The sequence below is a fragment of the Syngnathus leptorhynchus genome, chromosome 11 (genome assembly GCF_054491065.1).
Source record: "Syngnathus leptorhynchus isolate UIUO chromosome 11, UIUO_Slep, whole genome shotgun sequence".
Lineage (NCBI taxonomy): Eukaryota > Metazoa > Chordata > Actinopteri > Syngnathiformes > Syngnathidae > Syngnathus > Syngnathus leptorhynchus.
Window position 1 is genome coordinate 4933727 of NC_141205.1, and position 26064 is coordinate 4959790.

The window sequence follows — 26064 nt, forward strand, 5'->3', positions numbered from 1 at the left end:
AAAATGAGTGCGCATGGAGTTCTTTTTTTTTTTTTTTAACACACATATAAGTGCTTATAAAAAGAAAGAAAAAGTGGAAAACCAAACAAAACGTCCAAGTATGGTTTGTGCTCGTGGTGGTCTTGCTGAAATAAATACAATCAAAACGTAAACCACGTGTATATGTACTGTTTATTACAGAAATATTCAATAAATGCTTATTTGACTAATAACGAAAGTAAAAAGTGTTAAGTCCAAAGGTCATTTAGTTAGATCAAGGTTTCACAAGCAAACCTTTGTGTGAATGCTGCATCATCAATAGCAAATCTCATTGATAATCAAGCAGACGTAACCATTGTATCTATGTAGTTATATATTGTGTCGTTATTATTTTATTAGTAGGATGTCTTATGGCAATACATATATGATGTGTTTTTTAAGTAGGTTCTGTGGAGAAACCAAATTCTGTAGGATACTGCTGCTAAAGTTGGGAAACACAAAGTTAAATAAATGGTTGATAAGAAAAGTACACCACCCACATCAACAAGCATGTGTGGAATGAGTGGCGGCTCTGTGGTGATCATACTCACATTTACAATAACTCAGACAGTTTAAGAGTGGCACCTTGAACAACCTGCTTATAAAACTGTAAAAATATCAAATTAGATACATAAAAACCTCCACTTTAAAAATTAACACATTGCCACAGCTCCCGATTTACAAACTACTTAATTTCACAGCAACTCTGACCAACAAGATAGTGGTACACACAAAACACTGCTCTAACTATTGGAGGAATAATAATGGTCCACATTGGCACTATTTTAAAGGCCCGGTCTTGGATCAGCTTGATACATGACCTTGTGTAAAGAACAATCACCACGTGTACAAAGTAGAGGAATATGGTCAGTGGAATATACAGGATATAAAAAAACAGAGCAAGAAATTATTATATACAATGAATCAGAAGAAGCAGATATCTGAGCGCTTGTTTGGATGATCAGTTGGTCACCAGTCTGCAAACAAGAAACATGATTGTGTATGAGCAGAACACAAAGAAATGTATTTCTAATTGCATTGCATTGAGAGGGAACATTACTGTACTATCAAATGCATCTGCAAAAGTGGTACTATTTGGAGTTTCTGGAAATACTGTAATTAAACCAAAAATAGGTATATACTAAAAAAAAAAAAAACATACCCTGAGCTTAATTTGTAGGGACAAAACCTCTGTCTTCAAAGACTGTGATTTCAACCTGAAAGATGGTTAGTTAAAGTTGATATTTTCAATATTTTTCATGACAGTGCAGGCTGTTTTTGCACAAAGCAAAAAGTCGGGTTTAATGAAGAGTACAAAACTCCTGCTATTTGGCAACAATTATTTCACACGAGCACAGGATACAACTCTGAGGCCTCGCTCAATGGGGTCAGTCAGCAGGAGGTTCCTGGGCAAGTAGACCTTCTCATTTTGCTCCTTAATGTATCGGGCGACTTTCTTTAACACCTGCGCACAAATGTTCAAAATCAGTATACCATTACTGCATGATAAATTATTGTGATATTACTCACAAATAAAGAATCAAGCTTACCTTTTCATACTGGGTCTCCATACAGAGAAATATGGTGTAGGCAGTGAGGCAAGCCAAGCAGCCTTCTAAGTAGGATTTCCCGCTGAGCTTCTCTGCTTCGGCATACAGGTTGTTTAAAGTCTGAATAGTCTCCTCAAAATGTTGCCTGTCCAGCTAGAGAGCAACAAAAGCAAGTGAGGGTTGATTCAATATGGATTGCATCCAAACAGCCCAATAACGTACCCTGGTTTCGAGTTCGGCAGGGAATTTAATCACAAATCTGCAAAGAGTTCCTGAGCTGTAGTCCCTCTGAATAAACACCTTGGTGCTGACAACAGGTTGCTGGAGCTCCTGTAAACTGTGAGTCTTCACAAACAAGTCACAATTTATTTAATTTTCCACACAAGCAGTATAATAGAAATGTACCTCCTCATAAAAGTCGTCAATGTTTTGTAGTAGCCTATTGAAAACTTGGTTTACATTAATTGCAGCACATAGAAATCGCAGGTAAGGTACACCTCACACTTGCTAATAAATCTTAGCTTATATTTAGCAAAGCAATTTGCTTATTATTAAACACACTTCAGGTAAATACCGTTGTATTTATAAGCAATATATGAAAACGCGTTCTCTTGCTACGATATATCTACGACCACTGGGTTTTTTTTTCCAGCAAGAGAAATATTAAAACGTCGTACCTCAGCCATAGTGAAGGTTTTTCCGTATTGCAGCTGCGCAGTCACAGCGGTGTGGCGTAAACGTCACTTCCGGTATTCGTTTTCAAAATAAGAGTAGGGTGTTGGGCAGAAGCGTCCACCAATCATTCTAGCAACACAGACCTGATTGCGGTCAGACAATATTTTTTGTTTTTATTTGTTTGATGAGATCACAATTTTTACTAAAACTTCTAAAAATTGTAGAAAATCATGATTATTTGCTTTTGACTTTCTAGTCTTATATCTTCCTGAGAATTTAGTTTGTTACATGTAAATAAAGACTGTAGTGATAGTTGAATTTCCCCATGACAATTACATTTTACAAAACGTTCATTCACAAATTGAGCTCCTAATAATGAGCTCCTTTGGAAGGGTCACGTAAGTGACAGGAATTACACAAAGGCTCAATGTTTGAAATTTTATTGAAATAGTGGTCTTAGTCAAACAGCCCGAAGCCCATGTCATCTGATTCCTCAGACTCCTCCTTGACTTCTTCGGCAGTCTCAGCGGGCGCTGCCACCGCAGCAAAGGCAGATGGGCCAGCTCTGACCTGTGTGACAAATGTGAGAATTTACAAAAAATAACAGCACAGCATACTGACTGCTGTTAGGTAAGTATTTTCACATTGAAGAAATCAAAAACACGTGTCTGTCTATGACCTTGCGTTACTGGCTGTCAGGAAGTTTTGACAAACAGGCATAGTGTGGAAACAGTTTACTTTTTGCAGGGGGAACGACAATACAGCACCACACAAGCTGTACCGTAACTGTCCTGCAACTGATATTCAAAAAGTGGTGTCTAACTCACTTCTCCAAAGCGGAGTTGTTCTCCAGGTGGCCACGAATACCTTGTGCATCATGGTCTTTTATCCATCAGCACCACGGCTTTGCCACGAAGAGAACAGCACATGGTCTGCATTGGAGCCCACATTGTTTGCTCAAACGAAGCTTTTTGGATAGTCATCCAGCAGTTGCTATAACATGTTTTTTTCTTGGTGAAGACAAAACCCACATTTCCTTTAATGTGGGCCAGGAGCCTGTTAAATGCAGATTGCTGTTAGTTAAGTATTTTCACATTGAAGAAATCAAAAACAAGTGTCTGAGACCTTGCGTCCCTGGCTGTCAGGAGGTTTAGACAAACAGGGATAGCTTGGAAACAGTTTACTTTTTGCAGGGGGAACGACAATACAACACCACACAAGCTGTACCGTAACTGTCCTGCAACTGATATTCAAAAAGTGGGCCAACTCACTTCTCCGAAGGTGAGTTGTTCTCAGTCGAAGAGCCAGGTCTTTCTTGGTGAAGACAAAACCCACATTTCCTTTAATGTGGGGCAGGAGCCTGTTAAATGCAGACTGCTGTTAGATCAGTATTTTCACATTGAAGAAATCAAAACACGTGTCTGAGACCTTGCGTCCCTGGCTGTCAGGAGGTTTGGACAGACAGGGATAGCTTGGAAACAGTTTACTTTTTGCAGGGGGAACGACAATACAGCACTACACACAAGCTGTACCGTAACTGTCCTGCAACTGATATTCAAAAAGTGGGCCAACTCACTTCTCCAAAAGGTGAGATGTTCTCCAGGTGGCCACAAATAGCCTTGCGCAGCATGGTTTTTCTAACCCATCAGCACCAGAGCTTTGCCACGAAGAGAACAGTGCATGGTCTGCATCTGCTTGGAGCCCACATTGTCTGCTCCAACGATGAAGCTTTTTGGATAGTCATCCAAGAGTTGCTATAACATGATTATTTTGTTGTTGTTGGAGAACACTGTCCAAGAGCCAGGTCTTTCTTGGTGAATACAAAACCCACATTTCCTTTAATGTGGGCCAGGAGCCTGTTAAATGCAGACTGCTGTTAGATCAGTATTTTCACATTGAAGAAATCAAAACACGTGTCTGAGACCTTGCGTCCCTGGCTGTCAGGAGGTTTGGACAAACAGGGATAGCTTGGAAACAGTTTACTTTTTGCAGGGGGAACGACAATACAGCACCACACAAGCTGTACCGTAACTGTCCTGCAACTGATATTCAAAAAGTGAGACAACTCACTTCTCCAAAGGTGAGTTGTTCCCCAGGTGGCCACAAATAGCCTTCCGCAGCATGGTGTTCTAACCCATCAGCACCAGAGCTTTGCCATGACGATAACAGCGCATGGTCTGCATCTGCTTGGAGACCACGTTGTCTGCTCCGACGATGAAGCATTTTGGATAGTCATCCAGGAGTTGCTATAACACGATTTATTTTTAATTAAACCGATTCCAAAATACAGGAACGGCATAACTAACAGCATGAAGAATAGTAACGCTAGCTAGTGGATATCTACGATGATCATCAGTAATTGAGAAAGACATTTTAATTTACCAAGTCGAAATGTCACGGTCCCTATTTTGTATTAGCAATTTTCAAACATATATTCTTAGATTGAGTATTATACCGAAGTAAAACGGACGGATGAAAAATCAAAGACACGTGCTAGCCTGCTAGCGATTGCTAAGGTTATCCGACGGTTAGCGTGCTAGTGGTGTCTAATAGGTATAACTACAAAGGACCGTAGAACGCAACAATCACTTCAAAAACATGCAAATACGCTTGAGACAAAGGGACACGATAAACTCTGCGTGTTTGGGTACACAAAGTTTTTTTTGTTTTAGGGAGGCTTAGCATAACGTAGCAGGCGACTCACCCTGACGGTTGTGTGAAAGAAAGAGAGAGCGGAGACGCTCAGGCGGGTTTTTATAGAAAAGTGTTTGACCAATTGCGTCGGACTTATGGGCGTACCCTTGCCACTATTGGGCAATGAAAGTGTCAATCATTTGTAAGGAAGGTAGAAAGTTTTGAGGCTGCACCAAAATTCAAAATAATATATATACAGTGATCCCTCCTACTTCGCGGGGGTTACGTTCCAGACCCAACCGCGAAATGGGAATTTCCGCGAAATAGAAACTAGATTTTTTTTAGCTATTCTTGGAAGATATTCTATTTTTATCGCTGACATCAACCAGCTCGCTGCTAGGGGACTTTCATATCAATGGACTGTGCGCTCCGCATTCATGCCTTAGCGACGAGACTAACAGTGTATTGCTATGTCCAGATGAAGGCCACCGCCGGTGGAGAGTGTTATATCTTTACTATTTTCCAGGTTCTGATGTAGCAAGCATGGTTCGGACAACGACGTGATGGGTACTGCTTTATTCCTTTCATCACAGTCAGTTCACTGGCCGTACATCGCGACACTGAACGTCCCCGAAGCTCCCCCTCCCACATCCGGGGTTTTCCCACTACGGAACATGAGTTAGTCCAAAATATACAACAGCGAGAACGCCCTGAAGTCACATGTGACGATAAAGTATACTGTACTGACTCTTTAATTTATTCATTTCACTTTTAAACGTAAGCTATCATTATTAAAGGAAAATGAAGAAACTCAAGTGGCCGCGAAACCTCGTGAAATGATGAAATTTCTGCGATAAAATAATTCATTTCCGCATTTTTGAAAACCCGCGATATAGCGAAGCCGCGATAGTTGAAGCCGCGAAGTAGGAGGGATTACTGTAGTTTTCTTTATCAAAGATTCAAATAGTAGGATGTGCTTTTTAGATGCAGTATAATAAAAAATAAATTGCTACTACACTGCTCTACACTACCGTCCGATACGTGTCAATAATGCAACAAACATCGTGGTTTGCCAAACACTAAATAAATTACGAGGATCGAACCTCTGGATGGAAGAATGACGTGCCAGCAGGATGAGTAGTATTTTACGGGTTTCTCAAGAAATTAAGATTGTTTACAGCCCATGATTTTATAGTTCACTAACCAAAATATGACACTATACCAACTGTTAGAAGTGTGGGTCATGTACACAAAATGGTCATTAAAAAACTGAGCTCTTATAGTGAGCTCCTTTGGGGGGGGATTCACATAAGTGACAGGAGTCATGCAAAGTCTCAATGTTTGACATTTTATTGAAATCATGGTCTTAGTCAAAAAGCCCGAAGCCCATGTCATCATCTGATTCCTCAGATTCCTCCTTGACTTCTTCTTTGGCGGCAGCAGCTGGAGCTGCTGCAGTCTTAGCTGCAACTGGTGCTGCCACCGCGGCAAAGGCAGATGGATCAGCAAGGAAGGCTTTGACCTGTGTGACAAATGTGAGAACTTACAAAAACCTGAATCATCTCACTCCTTCGCCAGCTCCACTTTCTAATTACAAACCTTGTCTGCCAAGGGGAAGGAGTAGTTTGTCTCCACAGCAATGGCAAGCACTCTCTTGTAGCCATTGATGACAGTATGGGGCACAGAGGCGAGCGTAGGATAGCCAATCTCAAGAGACACACTGGCAATGTTCCTCACACCCTACAGAGACAATGAGAGACATTTTACATTGACCACACTAAGCTGGCGCAACCATTTTCTCTTACCTCCAGGAACCTGGCGTGCAGAGAGGCCTCAGTGATGTCAAGCACATCAGGACTGTAGACACTGCCGTTGTCATAGACTTGTTGGATGATAAGTCCAAAGGAGAAGGGGGAGATGTTCAGCATGTTGAGCAGCGTGGCCTCGCTGGCACCCACCTTGTCGCCAATCTTGATCAGACTGACGTCACTCTATAGGAAACCAAATTTGTTAGGTAAAACTGATGACTTTTGATATATTCAATTTATTTCAATGAAGCTTACCAAAATTTCAATGGTTCCCCTGGAAATCTTGGTGGTAATGCCCAGAGCCTGAAAGAAGGATGTCTTCTCAGGACCAAGACCGGTATTCTGGGCAGGCACTGTCACATCACAGGGGGCAATGGCTCCAGCGCGGGCAGCAGCTGGTACCTGAATCATCCCAGAAAGGTTACTTAAGTTAATTTTACCCTAACTAAAATAATACAAAGGCCAACCACAACTTTACTCGAGCATGTCTGCGCAAGTGTCTGCCTTACCTTGTTGGCCACCAACATGTCCCTGACCTCTGCCAGATCTTCCTTGGTGAAGACAAAACCCACATTTCCTTTAATGTGGGGCACGAGCCTGTTACGTGCAGACTGCTGTTAGATCAGTATTTTCACATTGAAGAAATCAAAACACGTGTCTGAGACCTTGCGTCCCTGGCTGTCAGGGGGTTTGGACAAACAGGGATAGCTTGGAAACAGTTTACTTTTTGCAGGGGGAACGACAATACAGCACCATACAAGCTGTACCGAAACTGTCCTGCAACTGATATTCAAAAAGTGGGACAACTCACTTTTCCAAAGCAGAGTTGTTCTCCAGGTGGCCACGAATAGCCTTGCGCATCATGGTATTTTTACCCATCAGCACCACAGCTTTGCCACGAAGAGAACAGCGGATGGTCTGCATCTGCTTGGAGCCCACATTGTCTGCTCCGACGATGAAGCATTTTGGATAGTCATCCAGGAGTTGCTAAAACAATATTTTGGGGGGGGGGGGGGTTAAACACAGTCCAAAACACAGAAAGGGCATAATGAACAGCTTAAAAAGAGCTTGCTAGTGGATACCTACGATGATTTTCAGAAAATAGTTGGACTTCCACGTGGCCCTGTCTTCCCTGGGCATCTTTGCAGTGCTACCAAGGATTCGCTTAACAGCTGTTTTAAAGACAAGGTAGTAACCTGCAACAAAAGGGTGCTAGTTTGAAAGCTTGCATTTCAAGTTTCATGTACTCAAAACTGAGTCATCGTATAACAGCAAGACTTGTATTACTATTTGTAAGAGATATTTACAGCATGACTGAAAAATGTACGTCATTAACTTGTTACTATCAAAGTTTACTTTACATTAAAACTTGTGCAACATACAATAGCTTATAAATACTCTATTGGGAAAGATATTTACATTTCCAAAGAAGAAATGTCACGGTCTATATTCTGTATTAGCGATTTTCGAACGTAAATACTTCGATGGAGTATAATACCGAAGTAAAAAGGACACAGCACGTGCTAGACTGCTAGCGCTTGCTAATAAGGTTAGCCGACGGTTAGCGTGCTAGCGGTGTCTAACGACCAAGGCCCGTATAACGCGACACGCAGTTGAAAAACATGCAAATACGCATGAGACAAAGAGAGACGATAAAGTCGGTGTTTGGGTACACAAAGTTCTTTTTCTTATAGGGAGGCTCGGTAATACGTGGCGGGCGACTTACTCTGAGGGTCGCGTGAAAGAAAGAGGAAGCGGAAACAAACGAGCGGATTATATATAAAAGTGTCTGACCAATTGCGTCAGACATTTGGGCGTACTATTTCCACTATTGGGCAATGCATGTGTCAATCATTTGTAAGGAACGTAGAAACCAAGTTTTGAGGCTGCACCAAAATCCAAAATAATAAAAAAAATGTTTTAAAGCGAACATTCAAATAGTAGGACGTGCTTTTTAGATGAGGACGTGCTTTTTAGATTTAGTATAACGATAATAATAATAATTAAAAAAAAATGCTGCTACTACACTGCTCTATGTCCAATAGGTGGCGATAATTCAACAAACATTGGGGTTTGCCAAATAAACTACTCAAGAAGAAGCATCGAGTCCCAGCGTGGAAGGATGGCGTGACAAGCGCGTGTTTCCCAAGACATTAAAATTCTATACAGCTCGTGAGTTTATAATTCACCAACCTGAATATGACGCTACACCAACTTCCAGGAGAAGTGTTTGTCCATGTACTGGGCTATCTCAGCGTGGCAGACAAACACAGCGTTCGGGTGACTTGCACGTACTTAAAGGAACTTGTCGACTGTGGATTGCTGTGGAAAGACTGGACAATAGTTCTGACTTTCCCGAAAGGATCTTACAGCCGTCAATTTTGGGAGACGCTGCGCCGAAGGAAAATCACTAACGTGGTGATGAGGAGCATCAAAGAGAAGGACTGGAAGCAGTTAGCTCTTGGCCTCCCTTCTGTGACTTTGTTGCTCATGGAGCAAAGTACTCAAGAGGTCTTGGGCAAATTAAAGAACTTTACCCGACTGACGCATCTGGGTGTGAGGTGCAGTTCCAAATCCCTTTTGCTGTACTCCTCCTTGGTATGTGAAGCGGAGAAACTGACACATCTCAGCATCTGTCGAGTTCAGTTCCCCTCGAATTCCATACAATATTTGATTTGTGCAGTCAAGGACTTTGTAAATCTGACATCTCTGGTGTGTCATGACATTGGGATCAGGGAAGACTGTACGATAACGATATCCTCAATACTTAGTTGTCTTCCTCACCTGAAGCATCTGTCATTGACTTGTGGTTGTGGTGTGGAAAGATCTTCGATCCCCACATCTTTTTCAATGCCCTCACTCACACATGAGCTGTCCAGTTTGGAACTCATTCACTGTCATCCCTCTCTACTTTGGATAACCAAAGTACTCCCTAACTTGCAGACACTGGTTCTCGTCTATAGGAGCGCTGTTTTTTATGATACTCTACCCAATCATGACGTCAGTGAGAACCTGAGTGCGTGTCTGAGCGGCCTCCCTCGACTCTCAACATTAGTCATTAAAATGGGTCCACGCGTTTACACATACGTCCGCTCCATCCCAACTTCGCTGAGCCGGCTCACGCTACGTGTTCCAAAACTAACTTCTACAGAGTTCACAGTTCTTGCGTCACAGGTACCCAATCTCCGCCATCTCCACATAGACTCCTGGCCAAGACCATTGGGAAAGCTCACTGCTCAAATCCCTCAGCTCTTTCCAAAACTCCAAAGCCTCAAAATCCGAGGTCAGCATGTGTCGGAAAAGGACTTTTTAGGCTTTCAGAAGATGGCGGAACTGAGGTGTGTGGAGGTGCTGGATTACTGGCCTCAGTTTTCTATGATGGCTTCAAAACTTCAAAGGCTCACCAACTCCAGAGTCCAAGTCACAATGTCACATCAGAGAAACATTTTGGACTGTCACTGCAGCTATTAGTCATGTTCTAGCTCTCAAAACACAGACAGACACAAATGACCTGCGTGATTGAAATATATTTTTGAAATAAATGACCATAAATCCACGAGATCTGTCATTATTTATTTGTATCAGAGCCCAATCAATTAGGCAGTCAGCTATAATCAGCAATAATCAAAACTGGACAGTTACGATTACTGTACGCACCAAAAATTTATTTCTCTAGAAACAGTAAATGTTCAATGTTGGGATCACTAAGAATGGTGTTCTAGCACCATTTGTCCACTAGGTGGAGCTCGAGCTCTAGGTAGACATGGAGCCTAGTATTTCTAAATATGCAATTGAAGACAATCCTTTGCCCTACTGTTTGTATGCCTGACATTTGTGTCAAATCTACTGTATTTATCAGAATGATATTGAGACTCATAAGAATATTCATGACAAAAGTCAAAGATTTGCCAGAAATAAAGAGCAGATTTTATTTGCATTGGTTGGAACAGTCAATTTGTAATCATAAACTTATATAGCACCCAAGCAAGCCAAAAGCACCTTAGAAAATAAAATTCCAAAAGATCACAAAATCTCTTTGATATATTGTTTTATCTGACTTAAAAAAACAGGCAGAAACTAAGAGGTAACTTTGAGAAAAATAAAAATCAAAACCTGTTAATATTTGTATGCAAACAGGCTTAGAGAAAACACACAATTCCAAAAGCTGTGAACTTTTAAATCAGCAGGATGTGTACAGTCATTGTCAGCTCAAATGCTCAGAGGGGCTTTCCCATATTTTTCTCCTTTGCTGATCTCCTACTACAGTGCGCTTGTGCACGTTTAGAAAGTTGATGAAGCACAGCAGACAAAAAGTCTCCTTGAATTCACACCAGAAAGGCGGCTCAACTCACAGGAAAGACTACACAGTGTATTCGACCATATTGCATTGACATATTTGGCACGTTCCATCCTCCATCTAACAATAAGAAAACACAAGAAACACCTTGCATACTCAATGAGGGGGGGAAAAAAACAAGCAAGTGGCAAGGGAGGGGTCTTGAGTCAAACAAAGGCATGTCTGAATTCACGAGGCTCACAAACAACTGCTACCATTTGGCAATTGAAGCAACATATCATAGATTGAGTTTTGTGGTTTACCACAAAGGCTGGTAAAAGTGTGCGCATGGCAGAAAACAGGCTGGACTACCGCCAGCCAGCCTGCATGCCAGTAGAGCCAGCTCTCGCCACAGCAATGTGACTTACAAATATAGATTTTCATCAAAACATCAACAAAACACAGTTTTGTCAAATGGTCGAGAGGATATAAATTTACTGTCGATTCAGATTTGTGAAGCCAGCTGGCCATTAGTGCTTATAAAACGATGTAAATGACAGTAGCATGCGCGAGCATAAACTTTTTTTTTTTGTATTCAATACAGTGAGAAATTCACAATTGTAAAAATAGGAACAAATGAACCAATGCATTATTTGTCCATGAGTTGTAATTCCATAAATTGTGCATGAATACAGATCTAAAATATCTGCATTTTTTTTTCCCTCAACTTTAATTTTTTTATAAAATGCACCAAAAGTCAAACATCACTAAGCGTGCCTATTTCTACTTGAACGGCAGAATAGAAAGATTGGATAGGTTAAAAAGGTACCTAAGCACCTGGAGCCAGTTAAGATCTGATCTTTTTCTTTGATATACGTACAGTGAGTGGAGAGTAGAAAAATAAAAGCCACACTACATTGTAAAATTCACGACGTGACAATTGTGAGAGTCTCATCAAGAGATCTGCTTGGAGAGCACAAAGACAACGACTGCTTGGAGGTTTGTGAATATTGTTCACACTAATTGGCCACACCAATGCCGAAACTGCTTTCTGCGCTCCATTCAGTCAAACCGACTATTTTAACACAGACGGCTTCAAATCTACTGTACAGAAATTCACATAAGAGATCATTTGTTTTCTTTTGTTGCTTGACAGGATTAATACTTAAAAAAAAAATCTCTTTGGGCTGGCTGATAAAACACCTTAAGCGAAAGCCTGAGAGTTTGGGGACAGGCAAGAAAATCAATCCCGTAGGTGTCAAAAGTCGCAAACTAACGTGACAGACCCCGTCGCAGACCCGCTCACGTGGTACGGGAAAAACCGTGTGCCTTTTAGACCGGCAAAGGAAATGTGCGCAGTCTAGCTGAAAAGTTTAATAAAGCAACCGTGGCAGTAGGGTTTGTCATTCTGCTCCTTGAAGGTGCCCTTGTTGAGCTGCTTGAGGCAGAAGGCGCACGCAAAATGTTCCGGGTGAAATTTCTTGCCCATTGCTGTGATGCAGCGGCCCGTGATGGCCTTGAGGCAGCCCGAGCACAGCGAGCCGCGCCGTTCGTGGTAGTGCGCCTCGCAGTACGGCTGACCCTCGTGGTCGAAGAAGCTGCCGTTTATGAACGGCGTGAAGCACTCCTGCGGAAACACACGCAGCGCAATCGAACGAGATGCCTCGTAAATACGTCGAGTTAGACGCGGTGAGTCGACGCTCTCACCCTGCAGACGAAGCATTCGGGATGCCAGAGGGAGTTGAGTGCCGAGATATAGTTGTCCAAAATGGCCCGGGCGCAGCCTCCACATTTCGGAGCAAACATGTCAAAGTAGTCCTTCCTGCAGAAGGCCTTTCCATCCTTCTCGTGAAACCCTGCACGGAAGCATTGATTCGTGCTGACACCCTTGCATGTTTTATTGATAAGTCCAACCTGAATCTACCCATGCGAGGTATTCACAGAGTGCTCCAGTACCTTCTGGTCCAAAGAAGGCTCCACATTGGGCACAGAAAAAGTGCTCGGGATGCCAAGTCTTGTCCAAAGCAGTCACCACTTTCTGTGAGACGACAACAATAATCATGGTCATTTTGGCCAGCCAGGATCATTTGAAATTAATCATATGTTTCATAAAACACATTACTCACACACACACAATATAAATGTGTAGTTTATAACCTCACCACTAGAGGGAGCAAGAACACAAGACAGACTTGGCACGAAAAAAATAATGTAGAAATCAATGGAAATCCAACTCAAGAACGATTACACAAATTACATTAGTGTGTACACACTACAACACATTCCAATAGAAGCTGTAAAAAAATGTGCCTTTATAAAGATAATAAGGTGTGTACTAGTATGTGATAATTGTGTGTGTCAGTACCATTGCTCTACTACTGCTAGGCAGACAGTAAAAATATGAATCAAAGCATAATGATTCATCTTTGGCACTGGGTATTATTAACTTGGGCAATACAGTTACGTATAATTATCTCAATGTATTCATGCCAGTTGCTTTTGCGAAAAAAGTCAACCGTGGATGTGTCAAACAAGCTCTGAGGCGGTGGATTGGAAAATCTTGGGAGTGACTCATGTTGGACATTCCCTGGTTCAAGTCCACTCGTCCACTTCCCCCTCCAGCGTGTGCACACGTGTGTGCGCGAGTTAATGATGGAAATAAAGATATGAGTGTGTCTGTCACTCATCCAATGATGGCCATGTTCCATTAGCCTATGAATAAATAACTAAACAACATCCTCCCATCAATGGAGTACATACCTAAGTAAGTTGTGGTATGGGAGTGTACGTGTATGCGTTCTACTAACATCCAGTATGGGCCCATTGCAGTAGTGGCATCGCGGTGAGAAGAGACTGTGGTAGTCCTTCTCGCAGTAAGGTTGTCCCTCGCGCTCAAAGAAGTTCTTGGAGCCTATCTCATCCTGGCAGTGGGTGCACACAAAGTGCTCAGGGTGCCACGTTCTTCCCATGGCAGTCACCACCTGAGGGATTAACCCCCGCACAAGGGATTACATCAAAAAGGAGCTGCAAGGGAATTCAGCCCGATTCGGCGAAAACGGCAATTTACAAAAGCAACAGCGTTTCTTTTCAGGATTCTTCGTGTGCAATGGAGTGTCAACAACTGCATGAAATAATTCTCATCTGCATCCTCAAGCATTTTAGGATTAGGATGTACTGGAGGACCTACTAACAAAATCCTATTTTCACCTCGTTTACATTTACATCAAACGGGTCGGTCGGTACTGACCGCTTGCAAATTCTGCACATTTGTTAACTTTTGTCTTATAATCGACTCACCTGTCCAACGATAGGTTTCTTGCAGGCACCACAGACTCCTTTAGCCACAGTCTGGACTCCCAGTCTGTTCAGATCCGATTGCAGGCTGCCCAGCATGTTGTCCAGTTTATTGGCAGGCTTGGCTGGTCCGGTTGGAGACGTCTTTCCCTGAGACTGGATCTGACAGAGATTGTCCAAATTTAGTATGAGGGGTTAAAAAGGTATTTTTTTCTTCTGGGTTTCTTGGTTCCATTAAATATCAAGACAAATAAAAAAATTAAAAAAAATTCGAGTGAACGCTGAAGGTCAAAGAACCATTTTTTTTTTTTTTTTTTAAAGTGCCCATTTTTCTGGTGATGACACACTGGTATAGTTCTTTTTGAGCTATGGCACCAGTTAATGAATGTCGTGTGGGGAAGGCTTTGAGTGTCATGGTAAATGTGCTGTCATACGGCAGATGAGGTTTCAGTTGCACCGCAAGCCAACCATTCCTGCACAAGGCCAGGAGGGCCGACACTCAACTTGCCTCTAAGCTCTTAAAACTCTTGGTCACAACGCGCAACCCGAGGTGCTGTCATACATCCGAATTAGAAAAAAAAAAAGGAGTCTGTTTCTGTAGCCTGGGTATCAGCGCCACTCCTAACCTGGACTGACTGGGTTTCAGGTTATCCGTTTTCCAGCTTGCTGCCAAAAACAGACCTAAGGATCATACAACCCTGTGGCTGCCATAAATACAAACGGTATGAACTGCAGTTGCAATGATCTATCACATTTAGCCATGGATTTTAAAGGGTCAGCGAATTGAATGATTTTAGGATGAAGGAAAAAAAAAAAAAAAAAGGAAGGAAGTGAAAAGAGAAAAAGAACCGTGCCTGCATAGGTGGGAAGACGGCGTCATAGTCAGTCTGACAGGACACCGATACAAAGGCCTTGGGGGGCGGAGGTGGTGTAATGGGCTTGGGTGGGGGGCTTGGTGAAGGAGGGAGCTCCACAGGGGGTGGCGTAGGCTCCCATGGGGGAGGAATTGGCTCCTTGGGAGGTGGTGGGCTGGGGTCCCGGGGGGGCGGAGGGGGCGGGGGGAGCGGTAGTGGCGGCGGTGTCTGTTTTACAAGAGGAATCTTTTTGGGGGTTGACGGGGACTTCAGAAGGGAGAGGACTTTTCTCTGGGGGACAGGAGACTCAGGAGGGATGATGATCTGGAGGGGGGGGGGGATGCGGCAAAGAAGGAGTCAAGTAAAGCACAACAATAGAGAAGTGATAGACAAAAATCACAAGCGGTCACGAAAGAAACGTGTACACGTTCTATATTAATATTTTCCACTTTTGTCCCTTCCCAGACGATTTAGCAATTTTAGATTTGAAGTGGGTGTTTTCACGCGGCTACGTCTACCTTATCCACAGGCGGCAGGGCCCTTTCCTCACGTATTCGCTGCGGGTTTGACATCACGATGACGCCTTCCGTCAGCCAGTCGTCCGGCTGCCGTTTACGCCGACGTTCCACGCGGCCGATTCCCAGTTTCCCCTGGAGCTCCTCAATGAGGCGATCTTGCGACTGACTCTTATTCACGATAACCGGTCCCATTTTACGCCGCGCTACTCCGTCCTTGTACATGGGATGCACGTTGGAGGTCTCTTTTGTGCGGCGTATAACCGACTTGAGCTGGAGAGTAGACGATAGTGGAGGTTGCGCCCAATTCCATGTTGGGTCTCAAGCACTCGGAAATCCAAAATGCGTTTGCACCACACACGTACTAAATTGAATTTCTTGCAGACAAAAAAAAAAAAAAGTCATTCTCTTCTGTCACAGCAAAACAAAGCCATAAGTCAGGTGTGGCATGCCAGAGACTCAAGACACCGCCGATCCATCATAAAGCACTTGCGCAAGCCAAAGCCGGGCCTGGGTTCAAGGGGGGGAAAAAAATACTGCTTGAACAAAACAGTCGTTTCAATCTTGACGTTTGCATCATTGCTGGTTGCGTAACCATCACAGGCGAGGTCCTTACAGCCGACAGAATTGTTGACTCAGGCGAGTAGGAGCATGCAGTCATCCTATTAGTAATTCCGTCAACCTTTTGCAATGAAACCTCTCCCTTAAGAGCCTTTTGCAATTCCAAAGCAGCGACACTCCATGCATCACACCACGTCGATGACCTCAAACACACTCTACAGCTTGCAACTTCTCTCTCTGTGGGATATTTTCTACAGTCGCCACATCTGTTTCATGCCAACTTATTTTTGGAGTTGATTTGATGCATCTCCTACTTGGCCAGAAGCTGATAAGCGCTCGATGGCAGATGGCTGCTGCGTCGGCAGATCCAGCGTTGCATCCGGTGTCCCCGGGCAGGTGGAGGGGGTGAAACACTCATCGAGCCAACTGGCTTCGGTCATGGGTGTCAGGGTCCCCTCTCGGCACATATCCGGGTATGTGCCATAGTCTTCGTCCCACGGTCTGTACTCCTGAGACCAGAGTCCTTGGTTTTCATCCGCTTGAGTGAAGTCAGGTGCTAAAAGTTGATCCAAGGCATTATCCAACACGGGCTCCCGGCAGGGCCATGTTAAGTTGAGGATTTCATTTTTGGTTGGAGGGGAAGACGGCGGGCTAGTCGATAGTATAGCAGAAGGCGAAACCGGTGAATGTCTGGGACTAATACTCGTGTCTGCAACCGTGTAGGTCTTTTTGATGACCAAAGCGGGACTCTTTGGAGTGGTGCCTTGACTTTTTCGAATTGTTACCGGACTTATAATCTTTGGACGTGTTACTGGCTGTGAATCAGTTTGTGCGCTAGAAGGACATGCGAGCTTTGGAATTAACACCGGACTCTTGGGAATACTACTTGAAATCGGACCTGAGAGTTTTGGACCGGATACTCGGCTAGAAGACATTGGCAATGATTCTGGAGTTGTTGGTGTGACTGCACATTGATCCTGTTGGGCTATACTATCTTGGCTAAGGCGTGCAGGTGCCGGACTATCATCTTTTGGGGTGGGGCGAAGACTCTGAGTTGGACTGGCCAAATTAAGTGTACTTGGTTTGGGATTCCGAGGAGCAGGATCTGAACTCAAACTACTAGAATTGGAACCCGGTAAACTTGAGACTTTACTAGCGGAGACTTCAGTGACTGATGAGCTTCCGACTTCACTTCCGATGGGTTGCTTTGGGCTCCTCGCAACACTTAAGCTCTCCAAACGAGTAATTTCAGAGGCGACAATGCCACCGCCTTGTTTTTTAGACGATATAACCGTGACAGTGGAGCTAGCGGTAAAGGTCGGAGTTGAACAGCCCTCTTCGTCTATGTGGAGTTCCAGTGGAAGAGGAGTACAGGAGGGTGTGGTGGAACTAGATAGGGGATCCACATCCACAGAAGAGTCAACATGAGGAATCGAGGGCTGAGTGTCGAGGGTTATGATTGGTGAGCTGGCAGGATATGAGGGGTCAACCACTTCCTGGTTCATTGACACTTGAGAGCCAGACTAGCGGTAACACGTACATACGTAGAAACAGAGACATACACAGTGATGGAGGGAAAAAAAGAGAAAGAGCAGGAAAAATACATTGAGATGAGAATGGACGGTCGGGTCTCGCAGAATTGGTTGTTAAAACGTTCCATTTTAACTCAGAGCCATTCGATTTAGAAAATGTATCCAGAGTTCTCAGACTTTAAATTACAATCTCCGTTAATGTTTTCAAAAAAAAAAATGCTCACATTGCTTTGGACTTTGAAGTCCGACAAGGAGGCCATCAGCTCATCTAACTCCCGTGTGGCAGAGGACGCGGACATTCTTGCCTGCTGCTGTGATTGTGCTTCCTCTTGTCCATCAATCTGCACGTCCGATACCAACAAGGTAGCGGGACTAAAAGAAAAAGGGTCCAAATTCAATTGCTGACTTGTCAGGACATTGGTTCCATGTTATTCTTGATTTATTTCTCTCACGTGGGTGAGGGCACAGAGCTCTCCAGCTCATCCAGAAGGCTCTCCACACTTGGTCGTGCGTCTTCTATTCCTCGAACAGCCGCGCTACGTTTGGGCTTTTCCAACACGGGTGGCGAGACCTGCGTCGGTACGGACTCTCCGTTCTCCTGAATACTTTGGACCGCAATGCTGGCAGGCAGAGGTGGAGCTGCCTCCTCTAGTGACAAAAAAAGGATGAATGCTTTCAGCAAATAAGTCAGTACAGGATGTTCCGTGGGGGGAAAAAAAAAGTAATGGACCTTCAATAGGGAAGGCGGGTGTACTCTGCTGGACAGAGTTGAGTTCCAGCAGCAGGCGGTCCAGCTCTGACAGGTTGCTGCCAAAGGATTGGTTCATGGCAGGTGAAGAGTCATTGCTTTTCTGCTTGTTTGGAAAACTGCACAAAAAGTAGAAACATCCAAAATGCAGCGTATTAGTTCCCAGAAAGCAAAACCCTGTATAATATGATCAAAACAAAAGCTCAACAAATGATCTTACCTGTACACGTGGTCCTCTTCGCCGGTGGGTTGAGGTGGGCTGCTCTTATCTCTCGACTAAAGTGAGGAAGTCACAAGTGAGTTAGTCTGCTGTCCATTTCAACGAAATGACATTGACTCAATTGAGTTGATCTCGATATATATGATGAGACGTACGAGAGCATTTCCATCTGTTTCCTGTTCTCCGTTGAGCGTTTTCTCCGAGGGAATGGGTGGGCCTTGCGGTGAAAAGCAGATGTCTTGCTGACCTCCGACAGGGAGCGCGTATCCCGTCTCATCAGACAGGAAGAGCGGACGTTTGGAAATGTGGGATGTGGTGGACTCAAGGTCTGCCAACAAAGCATCTAAGGAAACACACAAGAAAGATGATGACACTTTGAACCACTTGAGTTATTCGTTGACCCTCATCTGCTTGGAGTCTGGGGGTGATCAGTTTAATGGCTGAGGGCATCTTGGTTTCAATCATCTCACAGCAGCAACGTGCCAGTACCAACTTAGCTAGTTGCCTCAAGTGAGCACGACAAGCATGCGAAAAGATGACCGACAGAAGTCTTGCAACACTGTATCACTCCCTCTTCCTGGTATGACTCCGTTGTAGTTAAACAATTGCTGTGTGACCTTCGATGGGATCCTCGCTGGCTACTTCGCATCAAATTTGGTCTTTAAATACAGCGGTAAGATCAAAACTGTAATATTAGGAACATCTGACGACCTGGAAACCAAGGCTTAGAATAGCACGGTATCATCAGTAAAAGTCCTGCTGAACCGTGGCAGATCTACTTGGACTGCATTAGCATTTGCATGCATAGCATGGCTCACGTGCCAGTAGCCCGGGTCGCACAGCAGCGATTCCACGATAGATAGTCACAGTGCAAAGTGTTTTCTTGTGGAATATACAAAAGTGCATACAATGCCGAAGCCAAAAAATATATAAGAGCAAGAGTGTGGATAAAATAAAGTTCTCTCTCACATCAGGAGCAATATAGGTAAATGTGTACTGCCTCATACAAGGGGAAGTCAACATGTTGGTCATACTGGTTTTAGACATGTAAGCTACGTACGCATGTGTGGTTTTCCTGTGCCATGTGAATTGATATCAACAAATAACTTGAAAATATCATTAAAAAGGACCAAACAGTAAATGCCAAAAAGACACCGCAGTCACTTATTTATTCGAAAATCCTCGTGTGATTTGGCCCAACTCTTGCTGCTGTCAGAATAAAGCTGAATCTCAACAGATGTTGGTCCAGATGGTTTACACAGGGGATGCTCATCAAATTAGCGCTGCGTCTGAACAGGCTTTACCCATCATTGAAAACAATTTTCAGCTCAGAAATAACTTAGTACTAAAACATCAACCCTCAGGCTACACACAATTTGAATTGTCCTAAATGAACAATGTAGGTGGCAGATGTCATATTAATGCAGCTTATTTACCAAGTGGTGCAAATAATGTTGGAAACAAAGCTAATGGAGCAGGTTGGTCATCGAGATGAGAATATTTTGAAGTACGTGTGTGTTCGGCGAACGCTGGGTACGTGTTTGGCGTGCTCTGGCCCATCCAGAAACTACACAAACACGGAGGTGTGGCGGCTTCTTCTGCCAAGAGGACATACCACAAACACATGTCTCCTGTGCCCAAAATGTAACCTCCAGTAAAGGGAGATTTCTAATCTGAAATCAAAGTTGGATTTTATCATAAAACTAAAGACAAACCAACAAGACTTTTAAGATATACGAGACATACTTTGCTATAGAAACATCATCAAATTTTTAATGTAGAATAGACAGCCTGATAAAAAAAAAAAAAAAAAAGGACGTTTTTTTTTTTTTTGTACCAACTGTATACAGTAAATCAATTTTACAATTTGAGCACTTCCATTCAACAAGACAGAGGAAGTGACACAGCGGGTCGCAATGTGCTCGACACAATCAAATCTGGCAATGAGAGAAACTAAACTGGGAAGTGTCTCCATGCACATCTCTCAAAGCTCAAGCTGGGTTGATGCAGACTGAGGAGACTCCCTTCCTGAGATGAATGGTATGCATTTTAATTACACGGACGTTGCTTCGTGCTGGGGTTCATTACAGGAAAGCGAAAGAGGAAGTGAAGGGAAGATAAAAAAAAAAAAAGGGGGGGGGGGGGGGGGCTGACCAGATCTGGGCGGCAGGAGAGCGGATGAAAGCAACACGATTTAAAAAGAAAGAGGGAGGGGGGGGGGGGGGGTGGTCTGCAGCAAAGGAGGGTATGGAAAGAGAACCATATAAGGAGTACATTGTGAACGATGCTGTGGCGGCCCATAAGACAGAATATGAAGGATAATTGCAAATATAAGGTCCAGGACATGAAGAGAGGCAGTGCGTATAAATCAATGCCCTCGACTGATCTGATCTGAAGTCAAGATTGCATTGAGACATTTAAGTAGCACTGCCTTTCTTGCTCAAGGCAAACCCCCCAAAAAAAACAATAACTTAGTCTCAAGTTTTGAAATGTCACGACATTTAAAGGAAAAACCGCTCGAATGTCAAATCTGCTGCTCGCTTTCGTCCGACGACTATCCTTCACTTCTCTGTATTTCTGACACCACTGAGAGAAATTCCTGACGTGCCGCGGCTCGTTGTCCACACGAGAACGCACGAGTGGCGAACAACTCGACAAGATAGCTTCAAGAGGCGGCGCGAGAAGCGTGTTGAGCAAAAAGCCAGCGAGTGCTTAATGCGATATGACAGCCTTTCATGTTGCCATGTGAGTGAGAAGGCCCGTCGGTGCACCGCGTGATAACACGCAACCAGGGCTCGGACCACAACAATCTGAGAGCCGTGCACTTGACGCTCCCCCCCCAGGGCCTCTCTGAGGATGGTGGCGCTTCTTTTCCCCCCCTCACAGGTGCACCAAAAAGACAACAACAAAGTGCTCAAGAGACTCGCTGCTTACACATAAAACACAGAGGAGCTAAAAATAGCCTCCCCAATGTGACCTTAACCTACAGGAGACACAAGATGTCCTTTTAAGTAGATCATAGATGGTCACAGTGGACAGGAAGCCACAGAATCACAGGTTACTTTGTAACATGTTAGCATTTGATGTAATTCCACGTGGGCGGAGGCATGGCAGTGACGTTTGTTGATTTGCCATAAAATACAAAAGTCAAATGATAATGTGTCTTGAAGACTGATGGACGCTCCCTCGATGCAATAACTCTCCTTCTGACACTCTAATATCCTTCATATCGTCTCTCTGGCAAGCCGCCCGATAACTCGTGCGGGGCAAGGGGGTCTGAGGTCGCTTCTTTCGATGATAAGTAAACGGGAGGTTTAAATCAATAATTGGCTCCTGCCAATAAATGGCATCGCCGCACTAAATTATTGAGGTTAGGATTTTAATAAAAATGGCATTTTAAAAACACGTGAATTAATTCCCATCTTGTATTTCAGTAAATACAGGAGTTACATGAAAAACTAGACAAAGAAATGCGCCTAATATTTAATCACTGTTTATTCTATATGGTGTATTTGGACCACAAAAAAATGGCTTCTGTTCGAAATGGTTTTTTCATACTTGGACGTGGTAATAAAGAAATAGTTTATTTTATTTTTTTATTTTTTTTTTTTAATCAATTGGTTTAGCATTCCTGCAACAACACTTCTCCGGATGCATTGAACAAGGGAGTGGAAAGATGGCCTGATGGTTTTTTTTTTTATGCTCCGACATCCAATCAGTTGGGTCTCCTTGTGTATTTCCTCCACTAAAGTAGGTCAGAGGCTGAGAAACAAGCTGCTCTCTGTCCCCTTCAGGAGGACAAGGACAGACATGGGGAAATGAAGTCAGAGGACAGTTACTGCAAAGCAGAAGCAAATCACTCCAATGGAAAACGAGCCTATGGTCCGTTCCATCATGCGTTATTAAACTATATAGCGCTGACTTATCTTCAACTGCCAGATTCTAAGAACAGGACAAAAACAATTTAGATTGCAACCCAGGAGATCACAAAGCTTCCTTTGCCAGCATTCAAAAATCTCAGTCAATACTGTAAGACACATTTGCCTGTATGGACAATCAACAAGCCTTGAATAAAATGCGATTCAATAACTGACAGTCGTGAAAACAATACCTCTTGCCTTCCCCATTTGGCAGAGGTAAGCCTTATCTTTCCCTCTGACTCAAAGGCCTTTAATGCTCTGCATTCATCAAAGGTGTGCCAAACTACTGCCAACATTTTCTGATATAAGAGCAGCGTCTTATCTCACCCCGCACACCAGCGTGGGCATAAATCCTCTCTGAAATCAAGACGGGTGATGACAAATTGGAAAAAGTGATTTTGACCGATGAGGAGTTATCATCTTGTCTGCAAACAATTTCCTGCCAGATGCATCAAGTGTTTCAGTGGGAGAACTTGATTGATTTATTTTTAATTAATTGACATCTAATATGAGGAAGCAGCTCTAGAGATTTTAAGAGATCAGGATTCGGAATGTAATGTCGCTCAAAGATGTCATTATGATTAAGTTTATTTATTTTTTGACTGTTTTTTGCCTCTACATCAAACCAGGTGGTGGCGAGGACTCGCGTGAGACGACGTGGCTGGCTGCGTCGTCGTCACTGCTCACTGAGATTGCTTGTCAAAGCGCCTGTCCACACCAGCTAACTGTGATCTGAAGAGCATATGCGCGTGTGGACCGACATATGCTTCAAAGCCCTTCAGCGAGTTTACTTTCAACTTAACCAGATGGACAAAACCCTGCAGGAAGGATTCCTACAAAAACTCATAAGTTACATTCATTCAAAAATTATAGAACTGTCTAATTGTTTTTAGTGCATTTAAAACATAGGATTAAGCCTTAAAATTGTGATGGGACAGTAAAAAGTAAATATTAAAAAGTAGAATCTTTTAAAAACTAGTGGGCGTGGACTTGCATTGTAAAAAGTGAAGGGGGAAAAAAAATCCCCAGACAAAATTGAAAATGTATGAATGCATTAAAAGACGTCAGAGTCAATAAGACGAAAAATAAGTCAAAGAAATCTCAAGTAACCATATGTCACTTCTCCAGCTTTTCTCTCGGTGTAAACAAAATTTCAACCTAAATTTAGACTCAAGAGTATCTAGGCTACATCAGTTCTCATTTAAGAAGTACGTCGCCCACAACCCCCTCTGTGAGTGACATTTCCAACGCTGCGGCGGCGGCGGCGTCTGAGTTGACGAGGCTCCGGGGAGTTGCCTAACTTCAAAACGCTGCCACCAAAATGACACTGTGGCAAATCACCACGAGAAGTAACACAGATGAGACGTAGCGATCGTCAAACTAAAAAGAAAGGAGGTCGTTTGACAGCCGTGTCTGAGTACAACTTGGGGAGGGGAGAAAAAACCAAACAAAAAAACCCCCAACAAAAAAAACAAATGTGAGGAAGCGAGGTCAACGCAAGTTTGCCTTGAGAAATGTTGCAGCATCGCGCCAAGATTCAACACATCTGTGTCAACAACAAAGCAATTCAAATCATGACGCTTTCACTTCCAATCTTAAGAAAACGCAGACCACCAAAACGTACAATCTGCTAGCTGCAAATTCAGCTAGCTTTGATAGAAGCGAGTGAGTAACGCAAGAAGGAGCACAAATTCTCATTTCTGGCTGTGGCACATTGCTTTCATGTTGGCCTGACACTTTGCTTGGCTCCCACGGCTCCGCATTCCACAATGGAGCGTGTGCTCCTGCTCAACTCGCAGATGAACAGAAAAGCAAAGCTGCCTGGTGGGATCAGAGAGCAAAGAGAGGTGTCTGGAGGCCTGGAAGGTTTCAGGTTGCTGCTGGCTCCTCACTTGAGAAGAAGGACTCTTCTTCTCCGCTAAAAATACATGAAGGCGTTTCTCATCCTGCTGGTGGAATAAACAATTTTACCTCCCAGAGAGCTGTTTGAATAATTCGAAACAGACAGCAGACAAAACACAAAGCTTGATACATAGCTTCCCACGTGAACATTTGGAGACCACAGTCGAAAACCACAATGTTATCTACAACGTGCGACAATGACAGTTTTCTGCATTGCGTGACACTTCTTTTTTTTAAGCAGCCACGTCAAGGAGAGCTGTGTAAACCGAGGCGCTATCCATAAACATTGACTGGATATAGAATGACTAATATTCTTTGTACAATGTTAAGTTACCACGTTAGCAACTACAGGCGTGGCCTTATCAGGATAGTCAAAGTGTTGGGCAAGCTCTTGAGCAGGGGGGGGGTCCAAATTATTAGAGCGATATAGTTTGATACCTGAATGCAAAAACCCAAATGAATTCAAAACATAACAGCTCAGACTTGAACATTACATTGCCACCCAAAAAAAAAAAAAAGAGGTCCCAACATGCTGTGATGAGCTTAATGAGCTTTCATTTTTAATTACAGCACAGATTTGATTTTACACAAGGGAACATTTGACTTCAATATTTACACTTGAGAAAGATCACACAAGTTAGTGGTTGATCCTAAATAGAAATGACTTAACATGTGGTGCAAGTAGCTGACTAAAAAGGAAATGTGCAGGGCCGTATTTTAAGTCCAGGATTGAACTCCAGCTGGGCTGAAACGGAAACGCACCACTGCTGTGACAGTCTGGTTAATTATTGACTTTAAAATGCCTGGTTTGTTTTTGTAGCCCTTAAATGCCATCCCATTTGTGCTTCAACAATATATTTTAATCAAATGTCATAATGAATCGCTGTAAGCATTAAAAAGTTAGAGGACCTTGAAGTGGCCACTCTAAGGTTGCACATTTTGGGGACTTTTCGTAATGTACCTGAAGGCAACATTTAATTAAATGACCACACGGGGCCTTTCTAAGCGTGGTTAACTCGTACTGCATCTCCACAAACTTCGACATATTCACGTTTTGCCTCAAACAAACAAGCCTGCGAAACCGCGTCTGCAAGTACACGAAGATGCAAAAGCGCCCACACAAACGCATGGTATTGCAACGTAGCAGGAGATTTACCTAAATCATCCATGTTGGCCGGAAATCAACGCTGTTGAGAACCCAGCAACGGTCTCCCTCCGTCGAGCACAATTTTGGGCTGGTCTCTCCTCCGATGTAGCGTCCGCTCGCTCAAATGTGCTGGACGAACCTAGCGAAGTTTTCAAGTCCTCCTTCGAACACACTCCCAAACAGCACTCATGGCCAGATTGCCCCCGGGAGGAGAAGCTCTCGAACAGGAGAGCTGGAGCCAGCCCCCCTGTCAACCCCGCTGCCGCCCATTAGCTGAAAATATAGGAGACTACGCCATCTAGTGGCACTTTGAGGACGTGCTTCGCAAATCGAGCACATTTTTAGCAACTTTTTTTAATTCCCTAAATTTCCTCCCAATTAGACATTGTGATTTCCTATGAATGTCGTAA

General features: G+C 43.5%; 4 protein-coding genes, 1 long non-coding RNA gene and 2 other non-coding genes across 8 annotated transcripts; 1 reads left to right on the forward strand and 6 right to left on the reverse strand.

Annotated features, from left to right (window-relative positions):
* Positions 1-153: 153 nt before the first annotated feature.
* On the reverse strand, positions 154-2326 carry LOC147048972 (golgin subfamily A member 7-like). Its single transcript, XM_085924203.1, has 6 exons — positions 2246-2326; positions 1791-1913; positions 1569-1721; positions 1382-1483; positions 1181-1235; positions 154-995 (listed from the first exon to the last, which is right to left on the reverse strand). Exons 1-5 carry the CDS (start codon positions 2252-2254, stop codon positions 1188-1190), a joined length of 435 nt encoding a protein of 144 aa, XP_085780329.1. The 5' UTR covers positions 2255-2326; the 3' UTR covers positions 154-995; positions 1181-1187.
* A 341-nt stretch (positions 2327-2667) lies between these two features.
* LOC147048973 (uncharacterized) lies at positions 2668-4307 on the reverse strand. Its single transcript, XR_015067660.1, has 4 exons — positions 3820-4307; positions 3515-3603; positions 3071-3299; positions 2668-2813 (listed from the first exon to the last, which is right to left on the reverse strand). It is a non-coding gene; the product is annotated as an uncharacterized LOC147048973 (long non-coding RNA).
* LOC147048974 (small nucleolar RNA SNORA63) lies at positions 3661-3791 on the reverse strand. Its single transcript, XR_015067671.1, has one exon. It is a non-coding gene; the product is annotated as a small nucleolar RNA SNORA63 (small nucleolar RNA).
* LOC147048975 (small nucleolar RNA SNORA63) lies at positions 4157-4285 on the reverse strand. Its single transcript, XR_015067672.1, has one exon. It is a non-coding gene; the product is annotated as a small nucleolar RNA SNORA63 (small nucleolar RNA).
* Positions 4308-6206: 1899 nt separating the features above from the next.
* rplp0 (ribosomal protein, large, P0) lies at positions 6207-8460 on the reverse strand. The gene is made up of 8 exons (XM_085924731.1): positions 8412-8460; positions 7772-7881; positions 7497-7672; positions 7195-7282; positions 6941-7087; positions 6683-6868; positions 6477-6617; positions 6207-6399 (listed from the first exon to the last, which is right to left on the reverse strand). The coding sequence occupies exons 2-8, from the start codon at positions 7823-7825 to the stop codon at positions 6244-6246; spliced, it is 948 nt and encodes a 315-aa protein (XP_085780857.1). The 5' UTR covers positions 7826-7881; positions 8412-8460; the 3' UTR covers positions 6207-6243.
* Positions 8461-8753: 293 nt separating this feature from the next.
* LOC147048977 (uncharacterized) lies at positions 8754-10552 on the forward strand. Its single transcript, XM_085924178.1, has one exon. The coding sequence runs from the start codon at positions 8885-8887 to the stop codon at positions 10154-10156; it is 1272 nt and encodes a 423-aa protein (XP_085780304.1). The 5' UTR covers positions 8754-8884; the 3' UTR covers positions 10157-10552.
* Positions 10553-10574: 22 nt separating this feature from the next.
* Positions 10575-25943, reverse strand: LOC147048978 (paxillin-like). Of its 2 annotated transcripts, XM_085924177.1 has the most exons (14): positions 25664-25943; positions 18841-19028; positions 18686-18741; positions 18448-18584; positions 18170-18365; positions 17942-18089; positions 16500-17708; positions 15628-15897; positions 15110-15433; positions 14259-14417; positions 13769-13942; positions 12918-12999; positions 12669-12817; positions 10575-12588 (listed from the first exon to the last, which is right to left on the reverse strand). In XM_085924177.1, the coding sequence occupies exons 1-14, from the start codon at positions 25674-25676 to the stop codon at positions 12322-12324; spliced, it is 3372 nt and encodes a 1123-aa protein (XP_085780303.1). In that variant the 5' UTR covers positions 25677-25943; the 3' UTR covers positions 10575-12321. The 2 variants fall into 2 exon arrangements, with proteins under 2 accessions (XP_085780303.1, XP_085780302.1); XM_085924176.1 differs by lacking the exons at positions 15110-15433; positions 15628-15897; positions 16500-17708 and having other exon boundaries at positions 10576-12588; positions 25664-25932.
* Between the last annotated feature and the right edge of the window lie 121 nt (positions 25944-26064).